Here is a 16,070-nt window from a genome sequence, read left to right on the forward strand (position 1 = left end):
CATCTCCCGGTCGGTCGTTCTGTGCACCAAAGCATGTTACTCCTCGGCCAATAAGTCCTGTGGGTTTGCATGCCCATTCGACCTGGGCTACTGCAGCCACCACTGCCTTGTGGCGTGGCGTTCCCTTGCAGGACATTTGTCAGGCAGCTTCGTGGGCCTTGCTGCACACGTTTACCAAGCACTACTGCCTTGACAGTCCGGTTCGGAGAGACTGCTTCTTTGGCCATTCTGTGCTCTGTGACTTTCTGGTGAAAACTCGTTTGCAGACCCACCACCGGGTTTGGTATTGCTGGAGTATCTATTCTAAGTTAAGGAATCTATCACTAACGTGTCTCTTTCAGATGCACAAGTTACTACTTGTGTAACGATATATCTGTAAGAGACATTAGTTAGTGATAGATTCCTTACCGCCCGACCCATCCTCCCTGTTCTGCGAACTGATTACTAGGGTTAAGGTCATTCCCTTTTAGGGCCCTAGTTTTATGCATCAATGGTCAGTATCTTGCAAGGCTCTGCGTTCCTGGCGCGGAAATTTGTGTACAGAACCGACAGTGCGCATGGGTGGTGCCTAAGTACCCTCCGTAACGTCATCTCGGCGCTGACGACGCCAGTGACGGCCGCGGAGCCGCAGGACGCCACCTACTGACGTGCAGGGGTACTGCTAAGCAAAACTTTCCGGATCCAGTCTGCCGCCAGGGGATATTTTAAGGTAAGGAATCTGTCTAACTAATGTTTCTTACAGATATATCGTTACACAAGTAGTAACTTGTGCATTAGAACCAAGAGGAGGGAAAGTTCGAGCATCCAGGGCTAAAAGCCTATTTGGGTATGATTTTTCAAATACAATTTAATGGTGTCAGTCTGTGTGGTTTGGCAAGCGATGTGCATATATCATGTATTAAAGAAAGACATTTCCACTATAAGCGAAACCAATGGGTCATTTTGTAAACTAGTGACTCCATGGACTCTGTTTGGCTCGCCTTTAGTTTTGAAACATAAGTCATATAGATAAAAGGTTCCGTAGACCGATTTGTTGAGGAAACAACTTTCCTGACCAGTACCGATGGAATATTGGCCCTTCTAGTGAAGCTCGACCCATCTGAAAGGTGCAAATATCGGACTACGTTTGAGTGAAAGGAAGATGGTCTTGGGTGAATGATCTCCCATGCTAGTGTGCAGCCTTGACTGACTAGTGAACTCTCCTCACTTATATGACCACAGTTAACTCTGTTTGTGAATGGGCCATTTGGCATAGCATTAGAAATAGAATTGCTAACATGTATGCGCCTGCCCACTGCCACATTCACTATTCTTTGCTGGCAACTTGAAAGTTGTTTATGGTAACAGGGTTGAGTGTTCAGAGTACTTTGCGGGGCACTGCCATTAGCTTATAAAAGTTCAGTTACTTTGTCATTCAGTGGACGAACTGTGGTTTTTAAGGCATCAAGTTATTTTCCTATGGTATTGACCAGCACTAAAAGGTCTTCAGAGCTCATGGTGGCAGTGATTTTGACAGGCTTGGAAGGCAAGGAATTGTCAAAGTGGTGCCTGGCCAACAGGCTAATTCGGTTTGAATATGGTAGGTTTGGAGAGAAAGTTTGTTCAACAGTGGGGGGCGTGGCCTGGTGCTCGGCAAGATGGCCACTGTAGTGTTGCTCTGCCGGCTGCTGATAGATATCCTTCACCTATCCTGCCTCTACTGAGCCATCCGCTGTTCCAGCCAGTGGGACCGGGTTGCTGATGCTGCGACTGTCCATTTGATGTGTTTTTGGTCACAGTAGGAGCCCCGAGACGAGATCGACTGTGGGAGAGGCGCTCCGCCCTTGTGGAAATGGCGGCGGAGTGAGCGAGGGAGCCCTCTTTCGGTGCTCTCCAGCTGCCTCGGACTACATTCGGAAGTGCGTGGGACAGATCGGAGAGCGGCAGAGACTGCATGGATTGGAGCAGTGCCTCGGGGTCAACGGAGCTGTGAAGCGGAGCAGCGCTGACTGCCGGTCTGGGTGAGCTGGTGACCCAGGATTTGCGCTGGACCACACAGGCGGCCGGCGCGAGATCACAGAATAGGCCGCACAGCCGATAATCACATCGGCACCGAAACTCCGTGATGTGGCGCATCGCCAAATTTGATCCTTCTACCCTCTCCCATTGGCGACACCCGATCCTCAACTGTGAAGGCGGTGAGCACGAATTGACTGCTATAAACGGAATTACCTGCATGTGGTGAACACCGCTGGGGACACTTGCGCGAAAGGGTGCGACGGGTCTCCTTTCGGGACAGGCTAGGTGGATTGATCGCCTGCGGTTCCCTGTCTAATGGCTGGCCGCCCATTTCATCAGCGCAGGGCTTTCTTCAGCCTCTTCACCGTGAATTTCGCTGTCTGGGCCCTCCCCCCTTGTGCTGCTCTACCTGTGCCACACCCTGGAAGCCCTCTGTGGACATGAATCGATTAACTCCTGTATGGCCAGTCAGATTGGGCCAGCGGTGCATGAGGCTGCAGCGATTGGGCTGATCGAGTGAGTACCCACATTGCGCCATAGAATGTATCCAGGATAAAGTGCCTGCCTGCATATCCTTCAGAAAAGGGGGTGGTGATGGACAGAGTATCTGAATTAAACAGAACACTCGTACCAGTCAACAGATCAGGGCTTGATCCATCACCGTTTTTTTAGCTCACTGCACCATCCCAGCTCAGAACCTGGCTACATGCAAATTAGTCTGTCCCTGGCCCAGTGCATCATGGGAACAGGGCAGACCAAACTACCAAGCCAATTCTTATACTGGAAAGGAAACAAGCTTCCTGGGACCGGTTTCTGGCATTACAGCCGTCTTCGGCCCGGCTTGCATGAATCCTGATGGTGCAGTGAGCAAGGGACTCACATCTGAGTATACCCTTCCATGCTTATGGTGGACAAAATGATTCAGAAAAGTGGGTGGTGATGGACAGAGTATCTGAATTAAACAGAACACTTGTACCCAGTCAACAGATCAGGGCTTGATCCATCACCGTTTTTTAGCTCACTGCACCATCCCAGCTCAGAACCTGGCTACATGCAAATTAGTCTGTCCCTGCCTGCGACTCCACAACACTGATTAACTGAGACTGACGGTACTACAGAACAGGAGAAGGTAGAGTTAAGGGCTGCGCTTGTTTTGCTCTGCTTATAAATCTGCAGTAAAGACTTTAAGGGTGCTTCTGGTGAGCTGTAGCATTGTTTGGACTTAAGGTGCTGAACCCTTTCTTTGGGTGGCGGGCAGCATGGGTAAGCCAGAAAAGAATCAACCGCGCCTCACCTTTGACCTACGCAAGGGCGGCAAATCTGCTCAAAATGCGGTCTCAGACTCAGAGTTGGAGTTGGTGTCACAAGGCCCCACAGCCCTGGAGAAGTTGCGTGCTGCCGTTCTGGCCAGTCTCCAGGCCATAGATGGGAAAATTGAGGCCCTCAATGGAAGGATGGACCACTTCTCTGCGAAACTGGACAAAGTAGCAGCGCAAATCAGTGAAGCGGAGCAGCGCATCACAGACGCGGAGGATGGGTTACAATAGGTGGCGGCGAAGACTTTGGATATCACAAAACTTCTTGCGGTCTTACAAGCAAAGAATGAAGATATTGAAGCGAGATGACGGCGCAACAACATTCGCGTCTTAGGCCTTCCAGAATCAACCAACGTGGGACGCCTGGAGGACTATATAGAGTTGATGCTTCGTGAAATTTGTGGGGCTGATAAACTGTCACCTATGTTTGCTGTGGAGCGGGCCCACCGATCCTTGGCGGCGCGCCCGCCACCTGGTACTCCGCAGCGTTCTATAATTGCCAGATTGCTTAACTGTAGGGATCGCAACACTGTCTTGCGAATAATTCGGCAAAAGGACACGATCACTTATCAAAATAATGTTTTATCATTTTACCCGGATTTTACAGCAAATGTGCAGGTGGCTCGGAAGGAATTTCAAAGTGTTAAGAAGGTGCTGCGTAAGGAATAAATTCCTTATTCCATGCTTTACCCAGCGAGGTTGGGCATTGGGGAAGTAGACAACGGCAAAATCTTCACGAATCCCAAGCAAGTGATGGAACATGCCAGATCCCTACGGCATCGACGAAAATCACCAGACCACACGTCTGACATTGATGAATGAACAGTAAGAGGGTCCGGGCCTTGTGCTAATGTGTGCTCAAGTTCGCAGGATATATTGCCTGGGTGGGTTGAACAATAGCTGTGGTGAGATTGATGTTGTCTAGGACATTTATATACCCAGGACAATCGGATTGATATAGCCAACTCTGCTAGATTGAAATGTAATATGTTCCCAGAGGATCGTAGTGTCGGGTGGATGCACTCTGCTTACTCACATGGTTAAAGGGAGCGGGATCTCTCTGACTAAGGTCCCACAAAAAGTTGTTTCCTGAGCTCCTCAAATGGTGGCCTTAGTAGAGGGTTGGGTTGACTCGATTCGGCGGCCCCCTCCCTTTTCGAGCTGGGAGTGGACTTGGCCGCTACGTCCCCCGATGGGCATTCCCCACCAGTTACGATGTTTTCTACTGTTTTTTGTTGGGATGGGGGGGAACGGGTGGGTCATGTCTTTGGCAAATTGGGGATGCTGAAATACCTACTAGACATTAGAAATGTCTCCAAATCTGCAGATATTTAGAGATTGTATGGGGAAACAGCAAGACAATGTTAAGCAAGTTTATAGATTATTACATCTTTTATGGTTTTTAAAAACACCTGACACAGAAATATGATTGTGTACGATACATTGTGAACTTGTCATTGTTAGAAAGAATGACCTGACTGAACTTTTTCTAAATGACATTTGCTCCCCAAATCACTTTAGAATTTCTCCATTCACTCTATACCAAAGACTGACTTACCAATTTTCAATTATAGGAACCTGAACCACCTGAGCTATTTCTGCATGAAGATGATGACGAGGACGAAGATGAAGATGAGTCTCGTTCTTGGCGAAGATGAAATTTAATTTTGGAGTTGTATATTTTTAGGAATGTTAAATAGCTTTTTATCATTTATTTAAAGAAAGTCAAAATGAGCCAAAAAACATTTCTTATTCATTTCTTTTTTGTTTGAAATGGAACACTCACTTGAGCCTATCACCAATACAAGATGCATTGATGGAATTACTAAATTTACCAAAGGTAAATTAAGTTTTCATGTTGTGAAAGCAGTCCAAGGGGTAATTCCCACACTTGCTAACACAAAGATTGTTAATATTGTTAAGATTCTACTTAACCCAAAACATAGAATGCATTGCCTCATCATTATTTTGTTGGTGGTTGGTTTCTGGGTGAGTGGAATGATTGTTTGGATGATGAATGGATTGAACATATTGCACTAAGTATGAATGGCAATCCTTCAGAAGTGTAGAGATAAGTGCATTTAATCCTTTCTGTTGGCTTTCTATGGCATCTTTCTGTTGGTTGTCCTTGGCATTCTCCTTTTTTTGTCTGTCTTCTGATCATTTTCCAAACCTTTGCAAAGTCCAGACACAATGGCACAATCATATGGATCATGGTTGTGGTTCAAAACGAATGCTGGTCCTTAGAAAAAACGGTAATTTTACATTTAAGGATCCTGCATTGCTAAAATAAGCAGCACAAATACTTTCACACTGATCCCCCTCAACCCTGTCACCCATATTTTGTATGATAAAAGTCCCCAGTTCACCAGTATGAAATGTCCTGCTGTCTTGGTCCTGTTTCTGATTTTGCTACTTCAGTATTAATCCCTGTCACTTTGATAAATGTACCTCAAAGGGCCAATTCCAAAGTTAAGCGAGTCCTTGTGACCGCCTACTTAAAAACTGTAGGTCCATGTACGGCTTAACAACTGCTACACAAATCCTGTGACCAAATAATTATTCTCCCTTATGAGTTTTTCCTCAAATGTTGAGTTTTTCAGATAAACGTTTAATTTTCTCCCAAGCTTTAGTGCTGACTACTATAAATTCGGCATCTTGGTGGTTAGTTTTCTTTTGTTGAATGTATTCTTCCATCCCGTTGTTTCAGTACGATAACTTTTAGCCTTTTTTTTTACATGCCGTTTTTAAAAAGATTGGAAACATTTGTTCTAAGAACTATTTTTAGTTAATATGTGCCCTTACTGTCCCACCCACACCTAGTGTGTTCTAAATGTTTTGATACAATGCCTGTACGTGGTCTGTTTCTTAACGCTTCCTTGTCTTATCAGAGGTTACTTCCTTTGAAAAATGCTGTCTATTATTTTTATCGTTCTGATTGAAAGCGGTTAGTCTGCTTTTTCCATTTGCCTGCTCATGTTCCACTAGATGATTTATTTTCACTGTATTTAGGTGTATTTACTGTAGCAAACATACAGTATCTTCACAGGGTGTGCCTATGCATTTCATTCTATACACTAAATGTTAACCTGACTAGATATTGCGAGAGACTGTCAACTAAAAGGTTTAAATAACTGATGGCAAACTATATTGCGATTTGTGGTATGTTAACATGCTTGACACATTTGCACAGAATCTATGATGTTCATGGTATATGCAGCTTTGTTTGCTTGCAGCCAATTCTAGCAAATATGGAATTGAGTTATAAATCTCCTACAAATTACTTTCACCCAGGAAAACTTGATTAATTGTACATACAGTTGTGGGGTATGTAGACCAATTCCTTTAGAAAGTATAATATTATTGACAATTATCAAAACGCATTGTGTACATTCTTCAAATCCTATCATAGGAAATGTATTGGCATGCTCATGTATTTATGCAGGATTCAAGCCCACTTTGGGAGGTCGGATAAGATAGCAGTATCATTCATATTTTGTGTTAGAAAACAAAATGTATTGCTCACTTTCTTTGATCTACTGGACCTTTTCCTCTGTGGGAACCAATTTGGCACAAATGTACTGTTTATGAAGAAAGAAGTGTTTGGTTCTCAGCAAAAACAATTCTCTTTTTTTCTGTGGCCTTTCCCATATTTTCCGTATTTTTGGCTCAGTGTCACATGAGGATACCCACCTATGCTCAAGAACTCCAGACTGTTTAACGGAAATACAAAATGTGATGGAGGGATCAAAGAATTTATATGTATTTTTTGTACAGAGGTTTTCTTAATTGTATAATTTTGTAAATATGTTACTTTTTTATGTACTAAACTTAACAACGTATAGATTTCAATAAGAATTGTTGTATTTTTGTATTTTGGGGAAAGTAATGATTACAGTGGTTTGGAAGAAGCTGTAAGAAAAATCTTCAACTGACTGTTGAACACAATTTTTCCTTTTCATATGGTTTGGGCCCTTGCAGTGATAACATTTTGGCATGTATAAATATGGCTTTCCAAGGTTATGGTTGACTGTGACAACTATTTATTTTATTAACTTGGACGGTAAAAAATAATCAGAAATGTTACTGCATACACTTAATTTGCCAACAATCAATTTTAAAATGTATTTGAATATAATTTCAACACTCAACACACTAATCTGTTGTCAAGACCCAAAGAAGTTACGTATTGATGGTGATTCTTTGGTTTCTTTTAAGGTCAATGGGCAACTTTCTTGTTCTACTCCTGGACTTGCTAGTTTTGTTAAATTCTAGTCCTCATAAGTGCAGGTGGTCTTCCCCTATAGTAATTGCATTTCTGAGCATAAAACACATATCTGGGTTTGCTCTTCGTTCAGCCTTTAAATAGGCAGTGCTGAGCATTTCTAGTTCAACATTCTGTGTAGCCACACTAAATGGGGGTTTTCCAAAGTGTTTTGTGTAGCTGTAATTTAAATCCACTAGCTGCATGAGTTTTAAGTAAATCCATATAGAAACTAGTTTTATTTTTTTCTGTCTGCTCACCCCAGATTAAAAATGTAGCACCTTAAGGTCTTTGTGGAGTAGTTACCATGACCTTAGAAATGACTTAGCATTTTCTGGCAACTTTTTTTTAATTATATTTAAGGCCTTGTACAATACGATTTAACTGTCACCAGGTTAATTTAATTGTCTGGGTGCATAGCAGAAGAAGGGTTTGCATCCAAACATTTTGTTACATTTTCTAAAGCATTTTGTTTAATTTAGAAGTGTGGTTCTGCTGAGCTAAAATGAAAAGAAATAATCAAACTGTTAAATCCAAAATCATGTGAAAAGGAAAGCAGGTTCCTATTGACTTGTAGCATAACTGTATTATAGTTTTTACAAAATTGTGAAACTTGTGTAATAGTATAATGAGATATTGTTGAATCTCTTCAGTGTTTATACATTTAAATATGTAATGTTTGTTTTATTGACTGCCACCCGAATTTCTAAAAAGCATGTTGACTTTGCAATAAAGATACAGTAAGGAATGGTTCGGACATAACAAAACAAACAAAAAAGCTAAAACAATTTTGGCATTTAAAAAGATTTGGAAAAAAATTAGAACCATTCCTCAAAATTACAACAGTCAATTGGAGTAGTACCTTTTGTATTTATTTTTCGAGTTTTGTATAACGCGAACTTCACCCGCAGGTATCAGAGCGATTCAAAGAGTTTGCACAGCAGCAATTACAGGCAGTACAAAAGTACATAAATCATTGCAAATATCACAATACAGAAGAGAGAATGCAAGGGAACACATGATGTAATATACTGTATGCAAATAGCAATAGGTGTGGAATGAAAGGGTATCAGAGCGCTTCACAGAGTTTGCACAACAGCATTTGTAGGGAGAACAGAGCGAAATCGCTGGAAGAGTCATGGGAGAGAGAATACAAGGTAAAAATATGATGCGATATAAAGTATACAAATAACAGTAGGTGGGTGAATGGATGGATGAAAGAGTTCGGAGGTAGCGAGGGCTTGTTGGTATAGGGGTAATAGGAGTAAGTGCACAGTTTTGTCCAGAGGTAGTGATGATCAGGCTCATAAAGAGTTAGGGGAGATGTGTCCACATATGTTTGACTTAGGATGCAGAGTTCAGGTATTTGTTGAGGATCAGTAGTTTGAGGTTTTTCCTAAAGTGGAGGAAAGATTGAGTAGTGCGAAGATCCTGTGGCAGGGCATTGCAAATTCTAGGTGCATCCCCAGAGAACGAACGGGTGAGTGATTTTACTTTCTTGAATTTGGGTGGAATTACCAGTAAGGTGTTCTATTTTGGCCAATGTTGCAGTTTCTTCACAAGGAAAACAGGGTTTTCACTGTAGAGAGCTTTATGGGTAATGCAGGGTATTTTTAATATACTTCTCATTTCGATTGGTAGCCCGTTCAATATTGTGATGGTGGGATTAATGTAGACATAGCGACTCTCCCTGGAGATGAGTTTGGCCGCTGCTTTGAGTGTAGATTCCATGGGGATAAGAAAGGTTTTTAGGGTGCAGGAGATCAATGTGTTACCATAGTCAAGCTTGGAGAAGACTAGGGATTGAACTACAGCCTTCAAGTCTTCCGAGGGATGAAGGGTTTGATTTTTTTCTTGGGTGTTTTAGTGTGAATAAAGCACTTTTTGTTGAGGCATTGATATGGTCTTTCATGTTCAGGTTTTGTCTAGTGTGATCCCAAGAGACTTAACAGAGTTAGACATAGAAAGTCTGTTTGGTACAGTTAAGTTGTCAAGCCAGTTGTGGATAAGCAGTGACTTCCCCCTTTGGGTTGGATGATGATGAGTTCCGCCTTGGTGGGGTTGTGTTTTCAGTGGTTGTTGGTCAGCTAGGATTGAACCATGCAGAGGGTGGTATTTATTTGCTGGATGTCTTTGGATGGCTAGATGTTGATGTATAGTTGGGTGTCATCTGCATAGAGGTAGCAGGTGATTCTGGCTTGTGACAAGATCAAGGGGTTCCCTATAGGTGATTAACAAGCCAGGGGATAGGATTGAACTTTGCTGGTGAGGTAGAATTGTTTAGTTTGATTAGGTTAGAGCGTTGGTTTAGGTAGGAGGCGAACCACTGAAGGACAGTGCTGTTGATGTGATCTGAAAGAAAGAGGTTAGTATTGGATTAGGCGTCAGACTGGATCCGGAAACTTTTGCGTAGCAGTACCCTTGCGCGTCGGTAGGCGTCGTCTGCGGCTCTGCGTATGTCTGCGTCATTGGAGCCGGGATGACGTCGCCGGAGTACTTAGATACCGCCCTCACGCGCTGATGTCAGTTCTTCTTTTTTCACGCCAGCAAGCAGCGTTTCAGAAAAAGTATTACCCTTAGTCAATTTTTGACTAAACTTTTTCGATCATTTTTGATCTTTCGTCGGAGTGGAACGACTTTGACGGTGCCGGTAGGGATGCCCGGGTTCAAGCCCTGCGTCGACTGCAGCCGACTGATGTTGGTTACCGACCCCCATCGCCGGTGTCTACATTGCCTGGGGCCCGACCACGATGACAAGTCGTGCCCCGACTGCTGGGCCTTGACGTCGAAGGCTAGGCGGGAGCGGTCCGCAAGCGCCTCGAGCTCCGGCAGTCGGCCTGTGCCGTTCGATGTCCTGGTCCGGAAGGAGGTCGAGGGACCGGAGTCATCACAGCTCCGGGAGTCGACACCACTCCTCGGGCTCCAAGTCCTCAGGTAAGAGGCACAAGAAGTCGAAGAAGCGACATCGCTCTTCTGACCCCATCCCCCCCCCCCCACCCCCGATCCTCGCGCGACGCGGCCGAGGGTTCGGGCCACACCGCCCACGCGGCTCCGCCGCAGGCGTCGCGCCTTACTCCATACCCGCCGGTCCCTGGGCAGAACGCGATGCCGGAGGAGATGGATGCCTTCCTCACGGCCATGAGGTCGCTCACTCCTCTGTCGGGTTCCGCGGCACCTTTGGGCCCCGCGGCCCCGACTGGGAGCCCAATCGGGTCGGGTGCTTCGGCCCTGGTGCCGTCAGGTGCTTCGGCACCATCGGTGACTTTGGTCCCGACGCCGCAGGGCCCCGCTGGATCTGGTCCCGGATCCGGGTTGTCGCCGGTTGGCCTTAGGACCGTGCCGGCCCCTAGGGTGTCACCCCCGATGCTGTCCCCGAACGATGTCGTCCCCGGTCCCTCCCTCGACCTGGTTCCGACACCGGAGCGGCGCCGCTCAACGCCGCATTCAACGTCTAGAGAAGACTTTTTCGTCGAGAGAAGACTTTTTCTTCTATGATCCGGCCCCATCGTTTGACCCGGAGTACCAGGAGATAAGTGGCGAGGCGGATTGAGAGGGGAGGACCCTCTGGCACATGAGTGCCAGTCTTATCAGGACTAGGCAGGTGAGCTAGGGGATGCCAGTGGTTTTGACACTTCACCAGACACTGGATTTGTCTCCCCTCCTACCGTGGCTTCGGAGGAGGGGGCTGCCTATAGTGAGATGTTGACGCAGGCGGCCAAGGCCTTATCCCTTGAACTTCCCGTCGCGGCCGTGAGGACTAACCTCCTCATTGAGGTCCTTAAACCGCAAGCAAGCTCTTCAGAGCCTCTATTGCCGTTTAATGATGCCTTGTCTGACGTTCTTCTGGGCACTTGGTCCAGGTCCGCTACAGGTTCCCTGTAGATAGGAGCCTGGCCAGACGCCACCGCCCAGCTCCGGGCGACCCTTGCTTCCTGTCCACCCACCCGAGCCTGGTCATACAGGCCTCTAACTCCCAGACCGCATTCCCGACGGCTCCCCCTGATCAAGAATCCAAGAGGTACGAACAGTATGGTAATAAGATGTTCTCCTCACTGAGTTTGGGGTTGCGGTCAGTTAACACCGCGTTCCTCTTGGGCCGTTATTCCCACTCTCTGTGGGACACGGTCGCGGACGTGCTACCACAATGTCTGGAGGAGGCCCGGACTAAACTCGCGCAAGCCCTTGCAGAGGGTTGAAATGCGGCACGGTATTCCATCCGGTGTGGGCTGGATACAATGGACTCGCTAGGCAGAGCGATGGCAGCGACTGTGGCGATTCGCCGCCACGCCTGGCTGAGGTCCGCCAACTTTTCGGCTGATGTCCAAAACACCCTTATGGACATGCCGTTTGATGGCCGCCGCCTCTTTGGCGACAAGACAGACAGTGCTCTTGAGCGCTTTAAGGATTCCAGGGCTACGGCCAAGTCCTTGGGCCTGTCGGCCCGCGTCAGCAAACTGCTGCCTTTCGCTCCTTTCGTGGCCAAGGAAGAGGCACCCCCACACGTCCTGCCAGCCACAGGTCGCAGACTAACATCCAGCACGGTGGCGGACGTGGTAACTGCTGTGGCTGTGCCCGGGGACAACGGCAAGGCCAGTCCACATCCACCCCCGCAGCATCCGCCTCAAAGCCCTCCTAGTCCGAGCTTTCAGGCCCATGTGACGCCAGTGGGGGGCAGGGTTCGCCATCACCTCCTCCACTGGCGCGACATCACTTCAGACAGGTGGGTGCTGCAAATCGTCCGAAGGGGCTACTCCCTCCCCTTCGAAGCGACCCCTCCAACCATGCCACCGCAGTACCATCGCGTGCCGGGGAATCACTTGAATCTTCTGCGAGAGGAAGTTACGGCCCTCTTGGCCAAAGGGGCCATCGAACGCGTTCCTGGGCCAGAAGTAGGGTGTGGTTGTTACTCACACTACTTTTTGGTTCCCAAGAAGGGCAAAGGAGGCCTATGCCCTATCTTAGACCTGCGGAACGTCAACGGCTTCCTCCGGAAGGAGAAGTTCAAGATGCTGACACTTGCTCAGGTCTTAGCTGCCCTGGACCCGGGAGACCTCCAGACTACAGCCGACCTCATGCACCTGCTGGGGTTCTCCATCAATGTGCCGAAGTCACATCTGTGTCCCTCTCAGAAGCTCCTTTTCATCGGAGCGGTTCTAGACTCGGCGCAGGTGGCTGATGTGGGCTCTGCATTTGGACCTGAAGTTTCAGTGGGCCCAGCGTCAGGGCAACTTGTCCGACCATGTCTTGATCTCGGAGGGCACTGCAAGACAGTTGCAGTTGTGGCTCACGGACTGCGATTGGGTCAGCGGCAGATCCCTCTCCCTACCCCAACCGGAGCACGTAGTTGTGACGGACGCATCCCTCCAGGGCTTGGGGGGCCACATGGGAGAGGCGGAGGTCTCTGGTCTCCGGCGGAGTCCCGGCTCCACATCAGCCTTCTGGAGTTGCGGGCGATCCGGCTTGCACTGAAGGCATTCCTCCCCTCTGTCCGGGGGAGTGTAGTGCAGGTGTTCACGGACAACACCGCCGCCATGTGGTACTGCAACAAACAGGGCGGGGTGGGGTTGTGGACCCTATGCCAGGAGGCTCTGCGCCTCTGGCAGTGGCTGGAACGTCAGGACGTGACCCTGGTGGTTCAACACCTGGCAGGTTCCCTGAACACCAGGGCGGACGAACTCAGCCGTCGTGCATGATGGATCACGAATGGCGTCTGAACTCGGACGTGGCGCAAGGCCTCTTTCAGCAGTGGGGAGAGCCTTGGTTAGATCTATTTGCCACAGAAGAGAAGGCGCAATGTCATCAGTTCTGCGCTTTGGAATTTCCAAGGCGGCACTCGCTCGGAGATGCTTTTCCTTGCGAGTGGAGTTGCAGTCTGTTGTACCCCTTTCCGCCTATACCACTTCTGCCCAGAGTGCTGAAAAAGATCAGACGCGACCGGGCCCAAGTCATCCTTGTGGCTCTGGACTGGGCACGAAGATACTGGTATCCCGAGCTACTCGGCATGTCTGTCGGTCCCCCGATTGGTCCGCCTCTTCAGGAGGACCTTCTGTCGCAGCACACTAACCTGTCCAGTCTCCACTTACATGCGTGGAGATTGAGCGACGGCAGTTGAGGCCATTTGATTTGCCTCCTGAAGTCTGTAATGTGATTCTGGCTGCCAGGCGTCCCTCCACAAAATCGGTATATGGCTGCAGGTGGAACAAATTTGTGGCATGGTGCACAACAAAGGTTGTGGATCCCCTTTCTGCCCCTCTTTCAGAGGTTCTCCTCTTTCTTCTTTCGCTTGCCCAGCAGGGCTCTTCTCTGGGCACTCTAAAGGGCTACCTCTCTGCCATTTCCGCCTTCTTAAGGCTCCCCGATCAGCCCTCTTTGTTCAAGTACCCAGTTGTAAATAGGTTTTTGAAGGGCATCACTCATGTTTCTTCCTGTTCCTTTTGTGATGCCTCAGTGGGACTTGAACCTTGTTCTGACTTCTGATGTGCGCTCCATTCAAGCCACTTCATAACTGTCCTCTTCGCCTCCTTACTCTTAAGACTGCTTTCCTGGTTGCCATCCCCTCTGCCAGGAGAGTGAGTGAGCTCCAGGCCCTTTCTTCTAAACCTTCTTTACTTTCTGTCCATCCTGACAAAGTTGTGTTGCGGACGCAACCCTCTTTCCTGCCCAAGGTAGTCACAGCCTTCCACATTGGGCAGTCCATCACCTTGCCCACCTTCTTTCCGCCTCCCCATCCCTCGAAAGAGGAAGAGAGGCTCCACCGTCTGGACCCAAAACTTGCGCTCTCATTCTATCTGGATCGCACACGCCAGTTCTGGGTGGATGACCAACTCTTTGTTGGTTATGTGGGTGCTAAGAAGGGAAGAACGGTGCAGAAATGGACCATTTCTCGATGGGTCGTCTTGTGCATCAAGGCTTGTTACTCTCTGGCTAGAAAGGAGCCTCCTGTGGGGCTACGTGCCCATTCCACTCGGGCCACGGCGGCTACTACTGCCCTGGGTCGGGGAGTCTCCTTGCGGGACATCTGTCAGGCAGCTACGTGGCCCTCGCTGCACACGTTCGCAAGACACTACTGCCTGGACAGCCAAGTCCGAATAGATGGCTTTTTCGGCCGTTCCGTTCTCCAGGTCTTTATGGTGTGATCATTGGTTCGCAGACCCACCACCGTGGTTAGTATTGCTGGGGTATCTATCGTAAGGTAAGGAATCTAATAATAACATGTTTCTTTCAGATGCACAAGTTACTTACCTTCGGTAACGATATATCTGTAAGAAACAGTAGTTATTATTAGATTCCTTACCGCCCCACCCATCCTCCCCGTTCTGCGAACCGATATCTAGGGTTATGGTCATCCCCTTACAGGGCCCTAGTTTCATGGCACCAGTTTCGGTTTTTATCATGGCTCTGCGTTTCTGGCACGGAAAAGCTGTGTATAATAACTGACGTCAGCGCGCGAGGGTGGCGTCTAAGTACTCCAGCGACGTCATCCCGGCGCCAACAACAACGCTGACGACGGACGCGGAGCCGAGAAGACGCCTACCAACGCGCAAGGGTACTGCTACGCAAAAGTTTCCGGATCTAGTCTGACGCCTGGGGATATTCTAAGGTAAGGATTCTAATACCAACTACGGTTTCTTACAGATATATCGTTACAGAAGGAAAGTAACTTGTGCTTCACGTTGCGAGATGGTATTAAGGAGAATTTTGTGGTTGACCTTGTCAAAGGCCATGGAGAGGTCGAAAAGGATTTGGAGGCATGCTTGTCCATTTTCTAGAGATCTGTGTTGGTCATCCGTATCGTTCAAGATTTCAGCCTCTGTACTACAGCCTTTCCTGAACCCAGATTGAAAGGTTTCATACAAGTTGAATTTTTTTTAATTTTTTCCGCAAAGAGAGAGGGGTTAATTATTGGTCTGTAATTGTTGAGGTAATTACCTGCTTTTTTGATGGAGTGGGGGATTTGACTGAGTTTAAAGGAGGTTGACATAGTGCCTATGGAAAGGCAGGAGTTAAGGATTTTGGACCGTGCAGCGGCAATGGTGTGCCTAAGCTTTTTGTCAAGTGAGGAGGGGTGAGGGTCAGAGATGCTAAGTTGGCATAATGCATGCAAGTATTTCTTTTGATGATTTCTTTAATCTGAGACAATATTATAGTTGCTCCAGGATGCATTGTTTTTTAGTTGCATATAATTGTGGTTGGTGTTCTGGTTTAGTGAGGATGTGACATTGGTTGGGAGTATGGCAGTGGGGAGACCATCTTTATTTATTCATTAAAATGTCTGTTAATCTAATAAAATGCTTTGACTTTTACCTTCCTTTTATTGGGAAGTGTATAAGCATTTTGATATGTTTTTCTTTAACAGCCTGGGTTATGGTTCCTAATTTTTGTTTACATTGATCGGTATTCTATTGTGCCATACACCAAACCCCAAATCCCCTGCCTGCCAACACGCTACTTGGTAGTCATCTCAAACATTCTGAACCCCTGGCATTACCATT

General features: G+C 47.4%; 1 protein-coding gene across 4 annotated transcripts in view; it reads left to right on the plus strand.

Annotated features, from left to right (window-relative positions):
- Window positions 1-8,428, plus strand: part of RBM27 (RNA binding motif protein 27) — a 1,065,407-nt gene extending 1,056,979 nt beyond the window's left edge. For all 4 annotated transcript variants that reach the window (XM_086931662.1, XM_086931660.1, XM_086931661.1 and 1 more), the window contains one exon: window positions 4,889-8,428. In XM_086931662.1, coding sequence (XP_086787788.1) covers window positions 4,889-4,972 — 84 coding nt within the window. In that variant the 3' untranslated portion in view covers window positions 4,973-8,428. The remainder of the gene's footprint in view (window positions 1-4,888) is intronic.
- Window positions 8,429-16,070: the final 7,642 nt, after the last annotated feature.

This window comes from Lissotriton vulgaris, chromosome 7 (assembly GCF_964263255.1).
Source record: "Lissotriton vulgaris chromosome 7, aLisVul1.2, whole genome shotgun sequence".
NCBI classification, from domain to species: Eukaryota; Metazoa; Chordata; class Amphibia; order Caudata; family Salamandridae; genus Lissotriton; species Lissotriton vulgaris.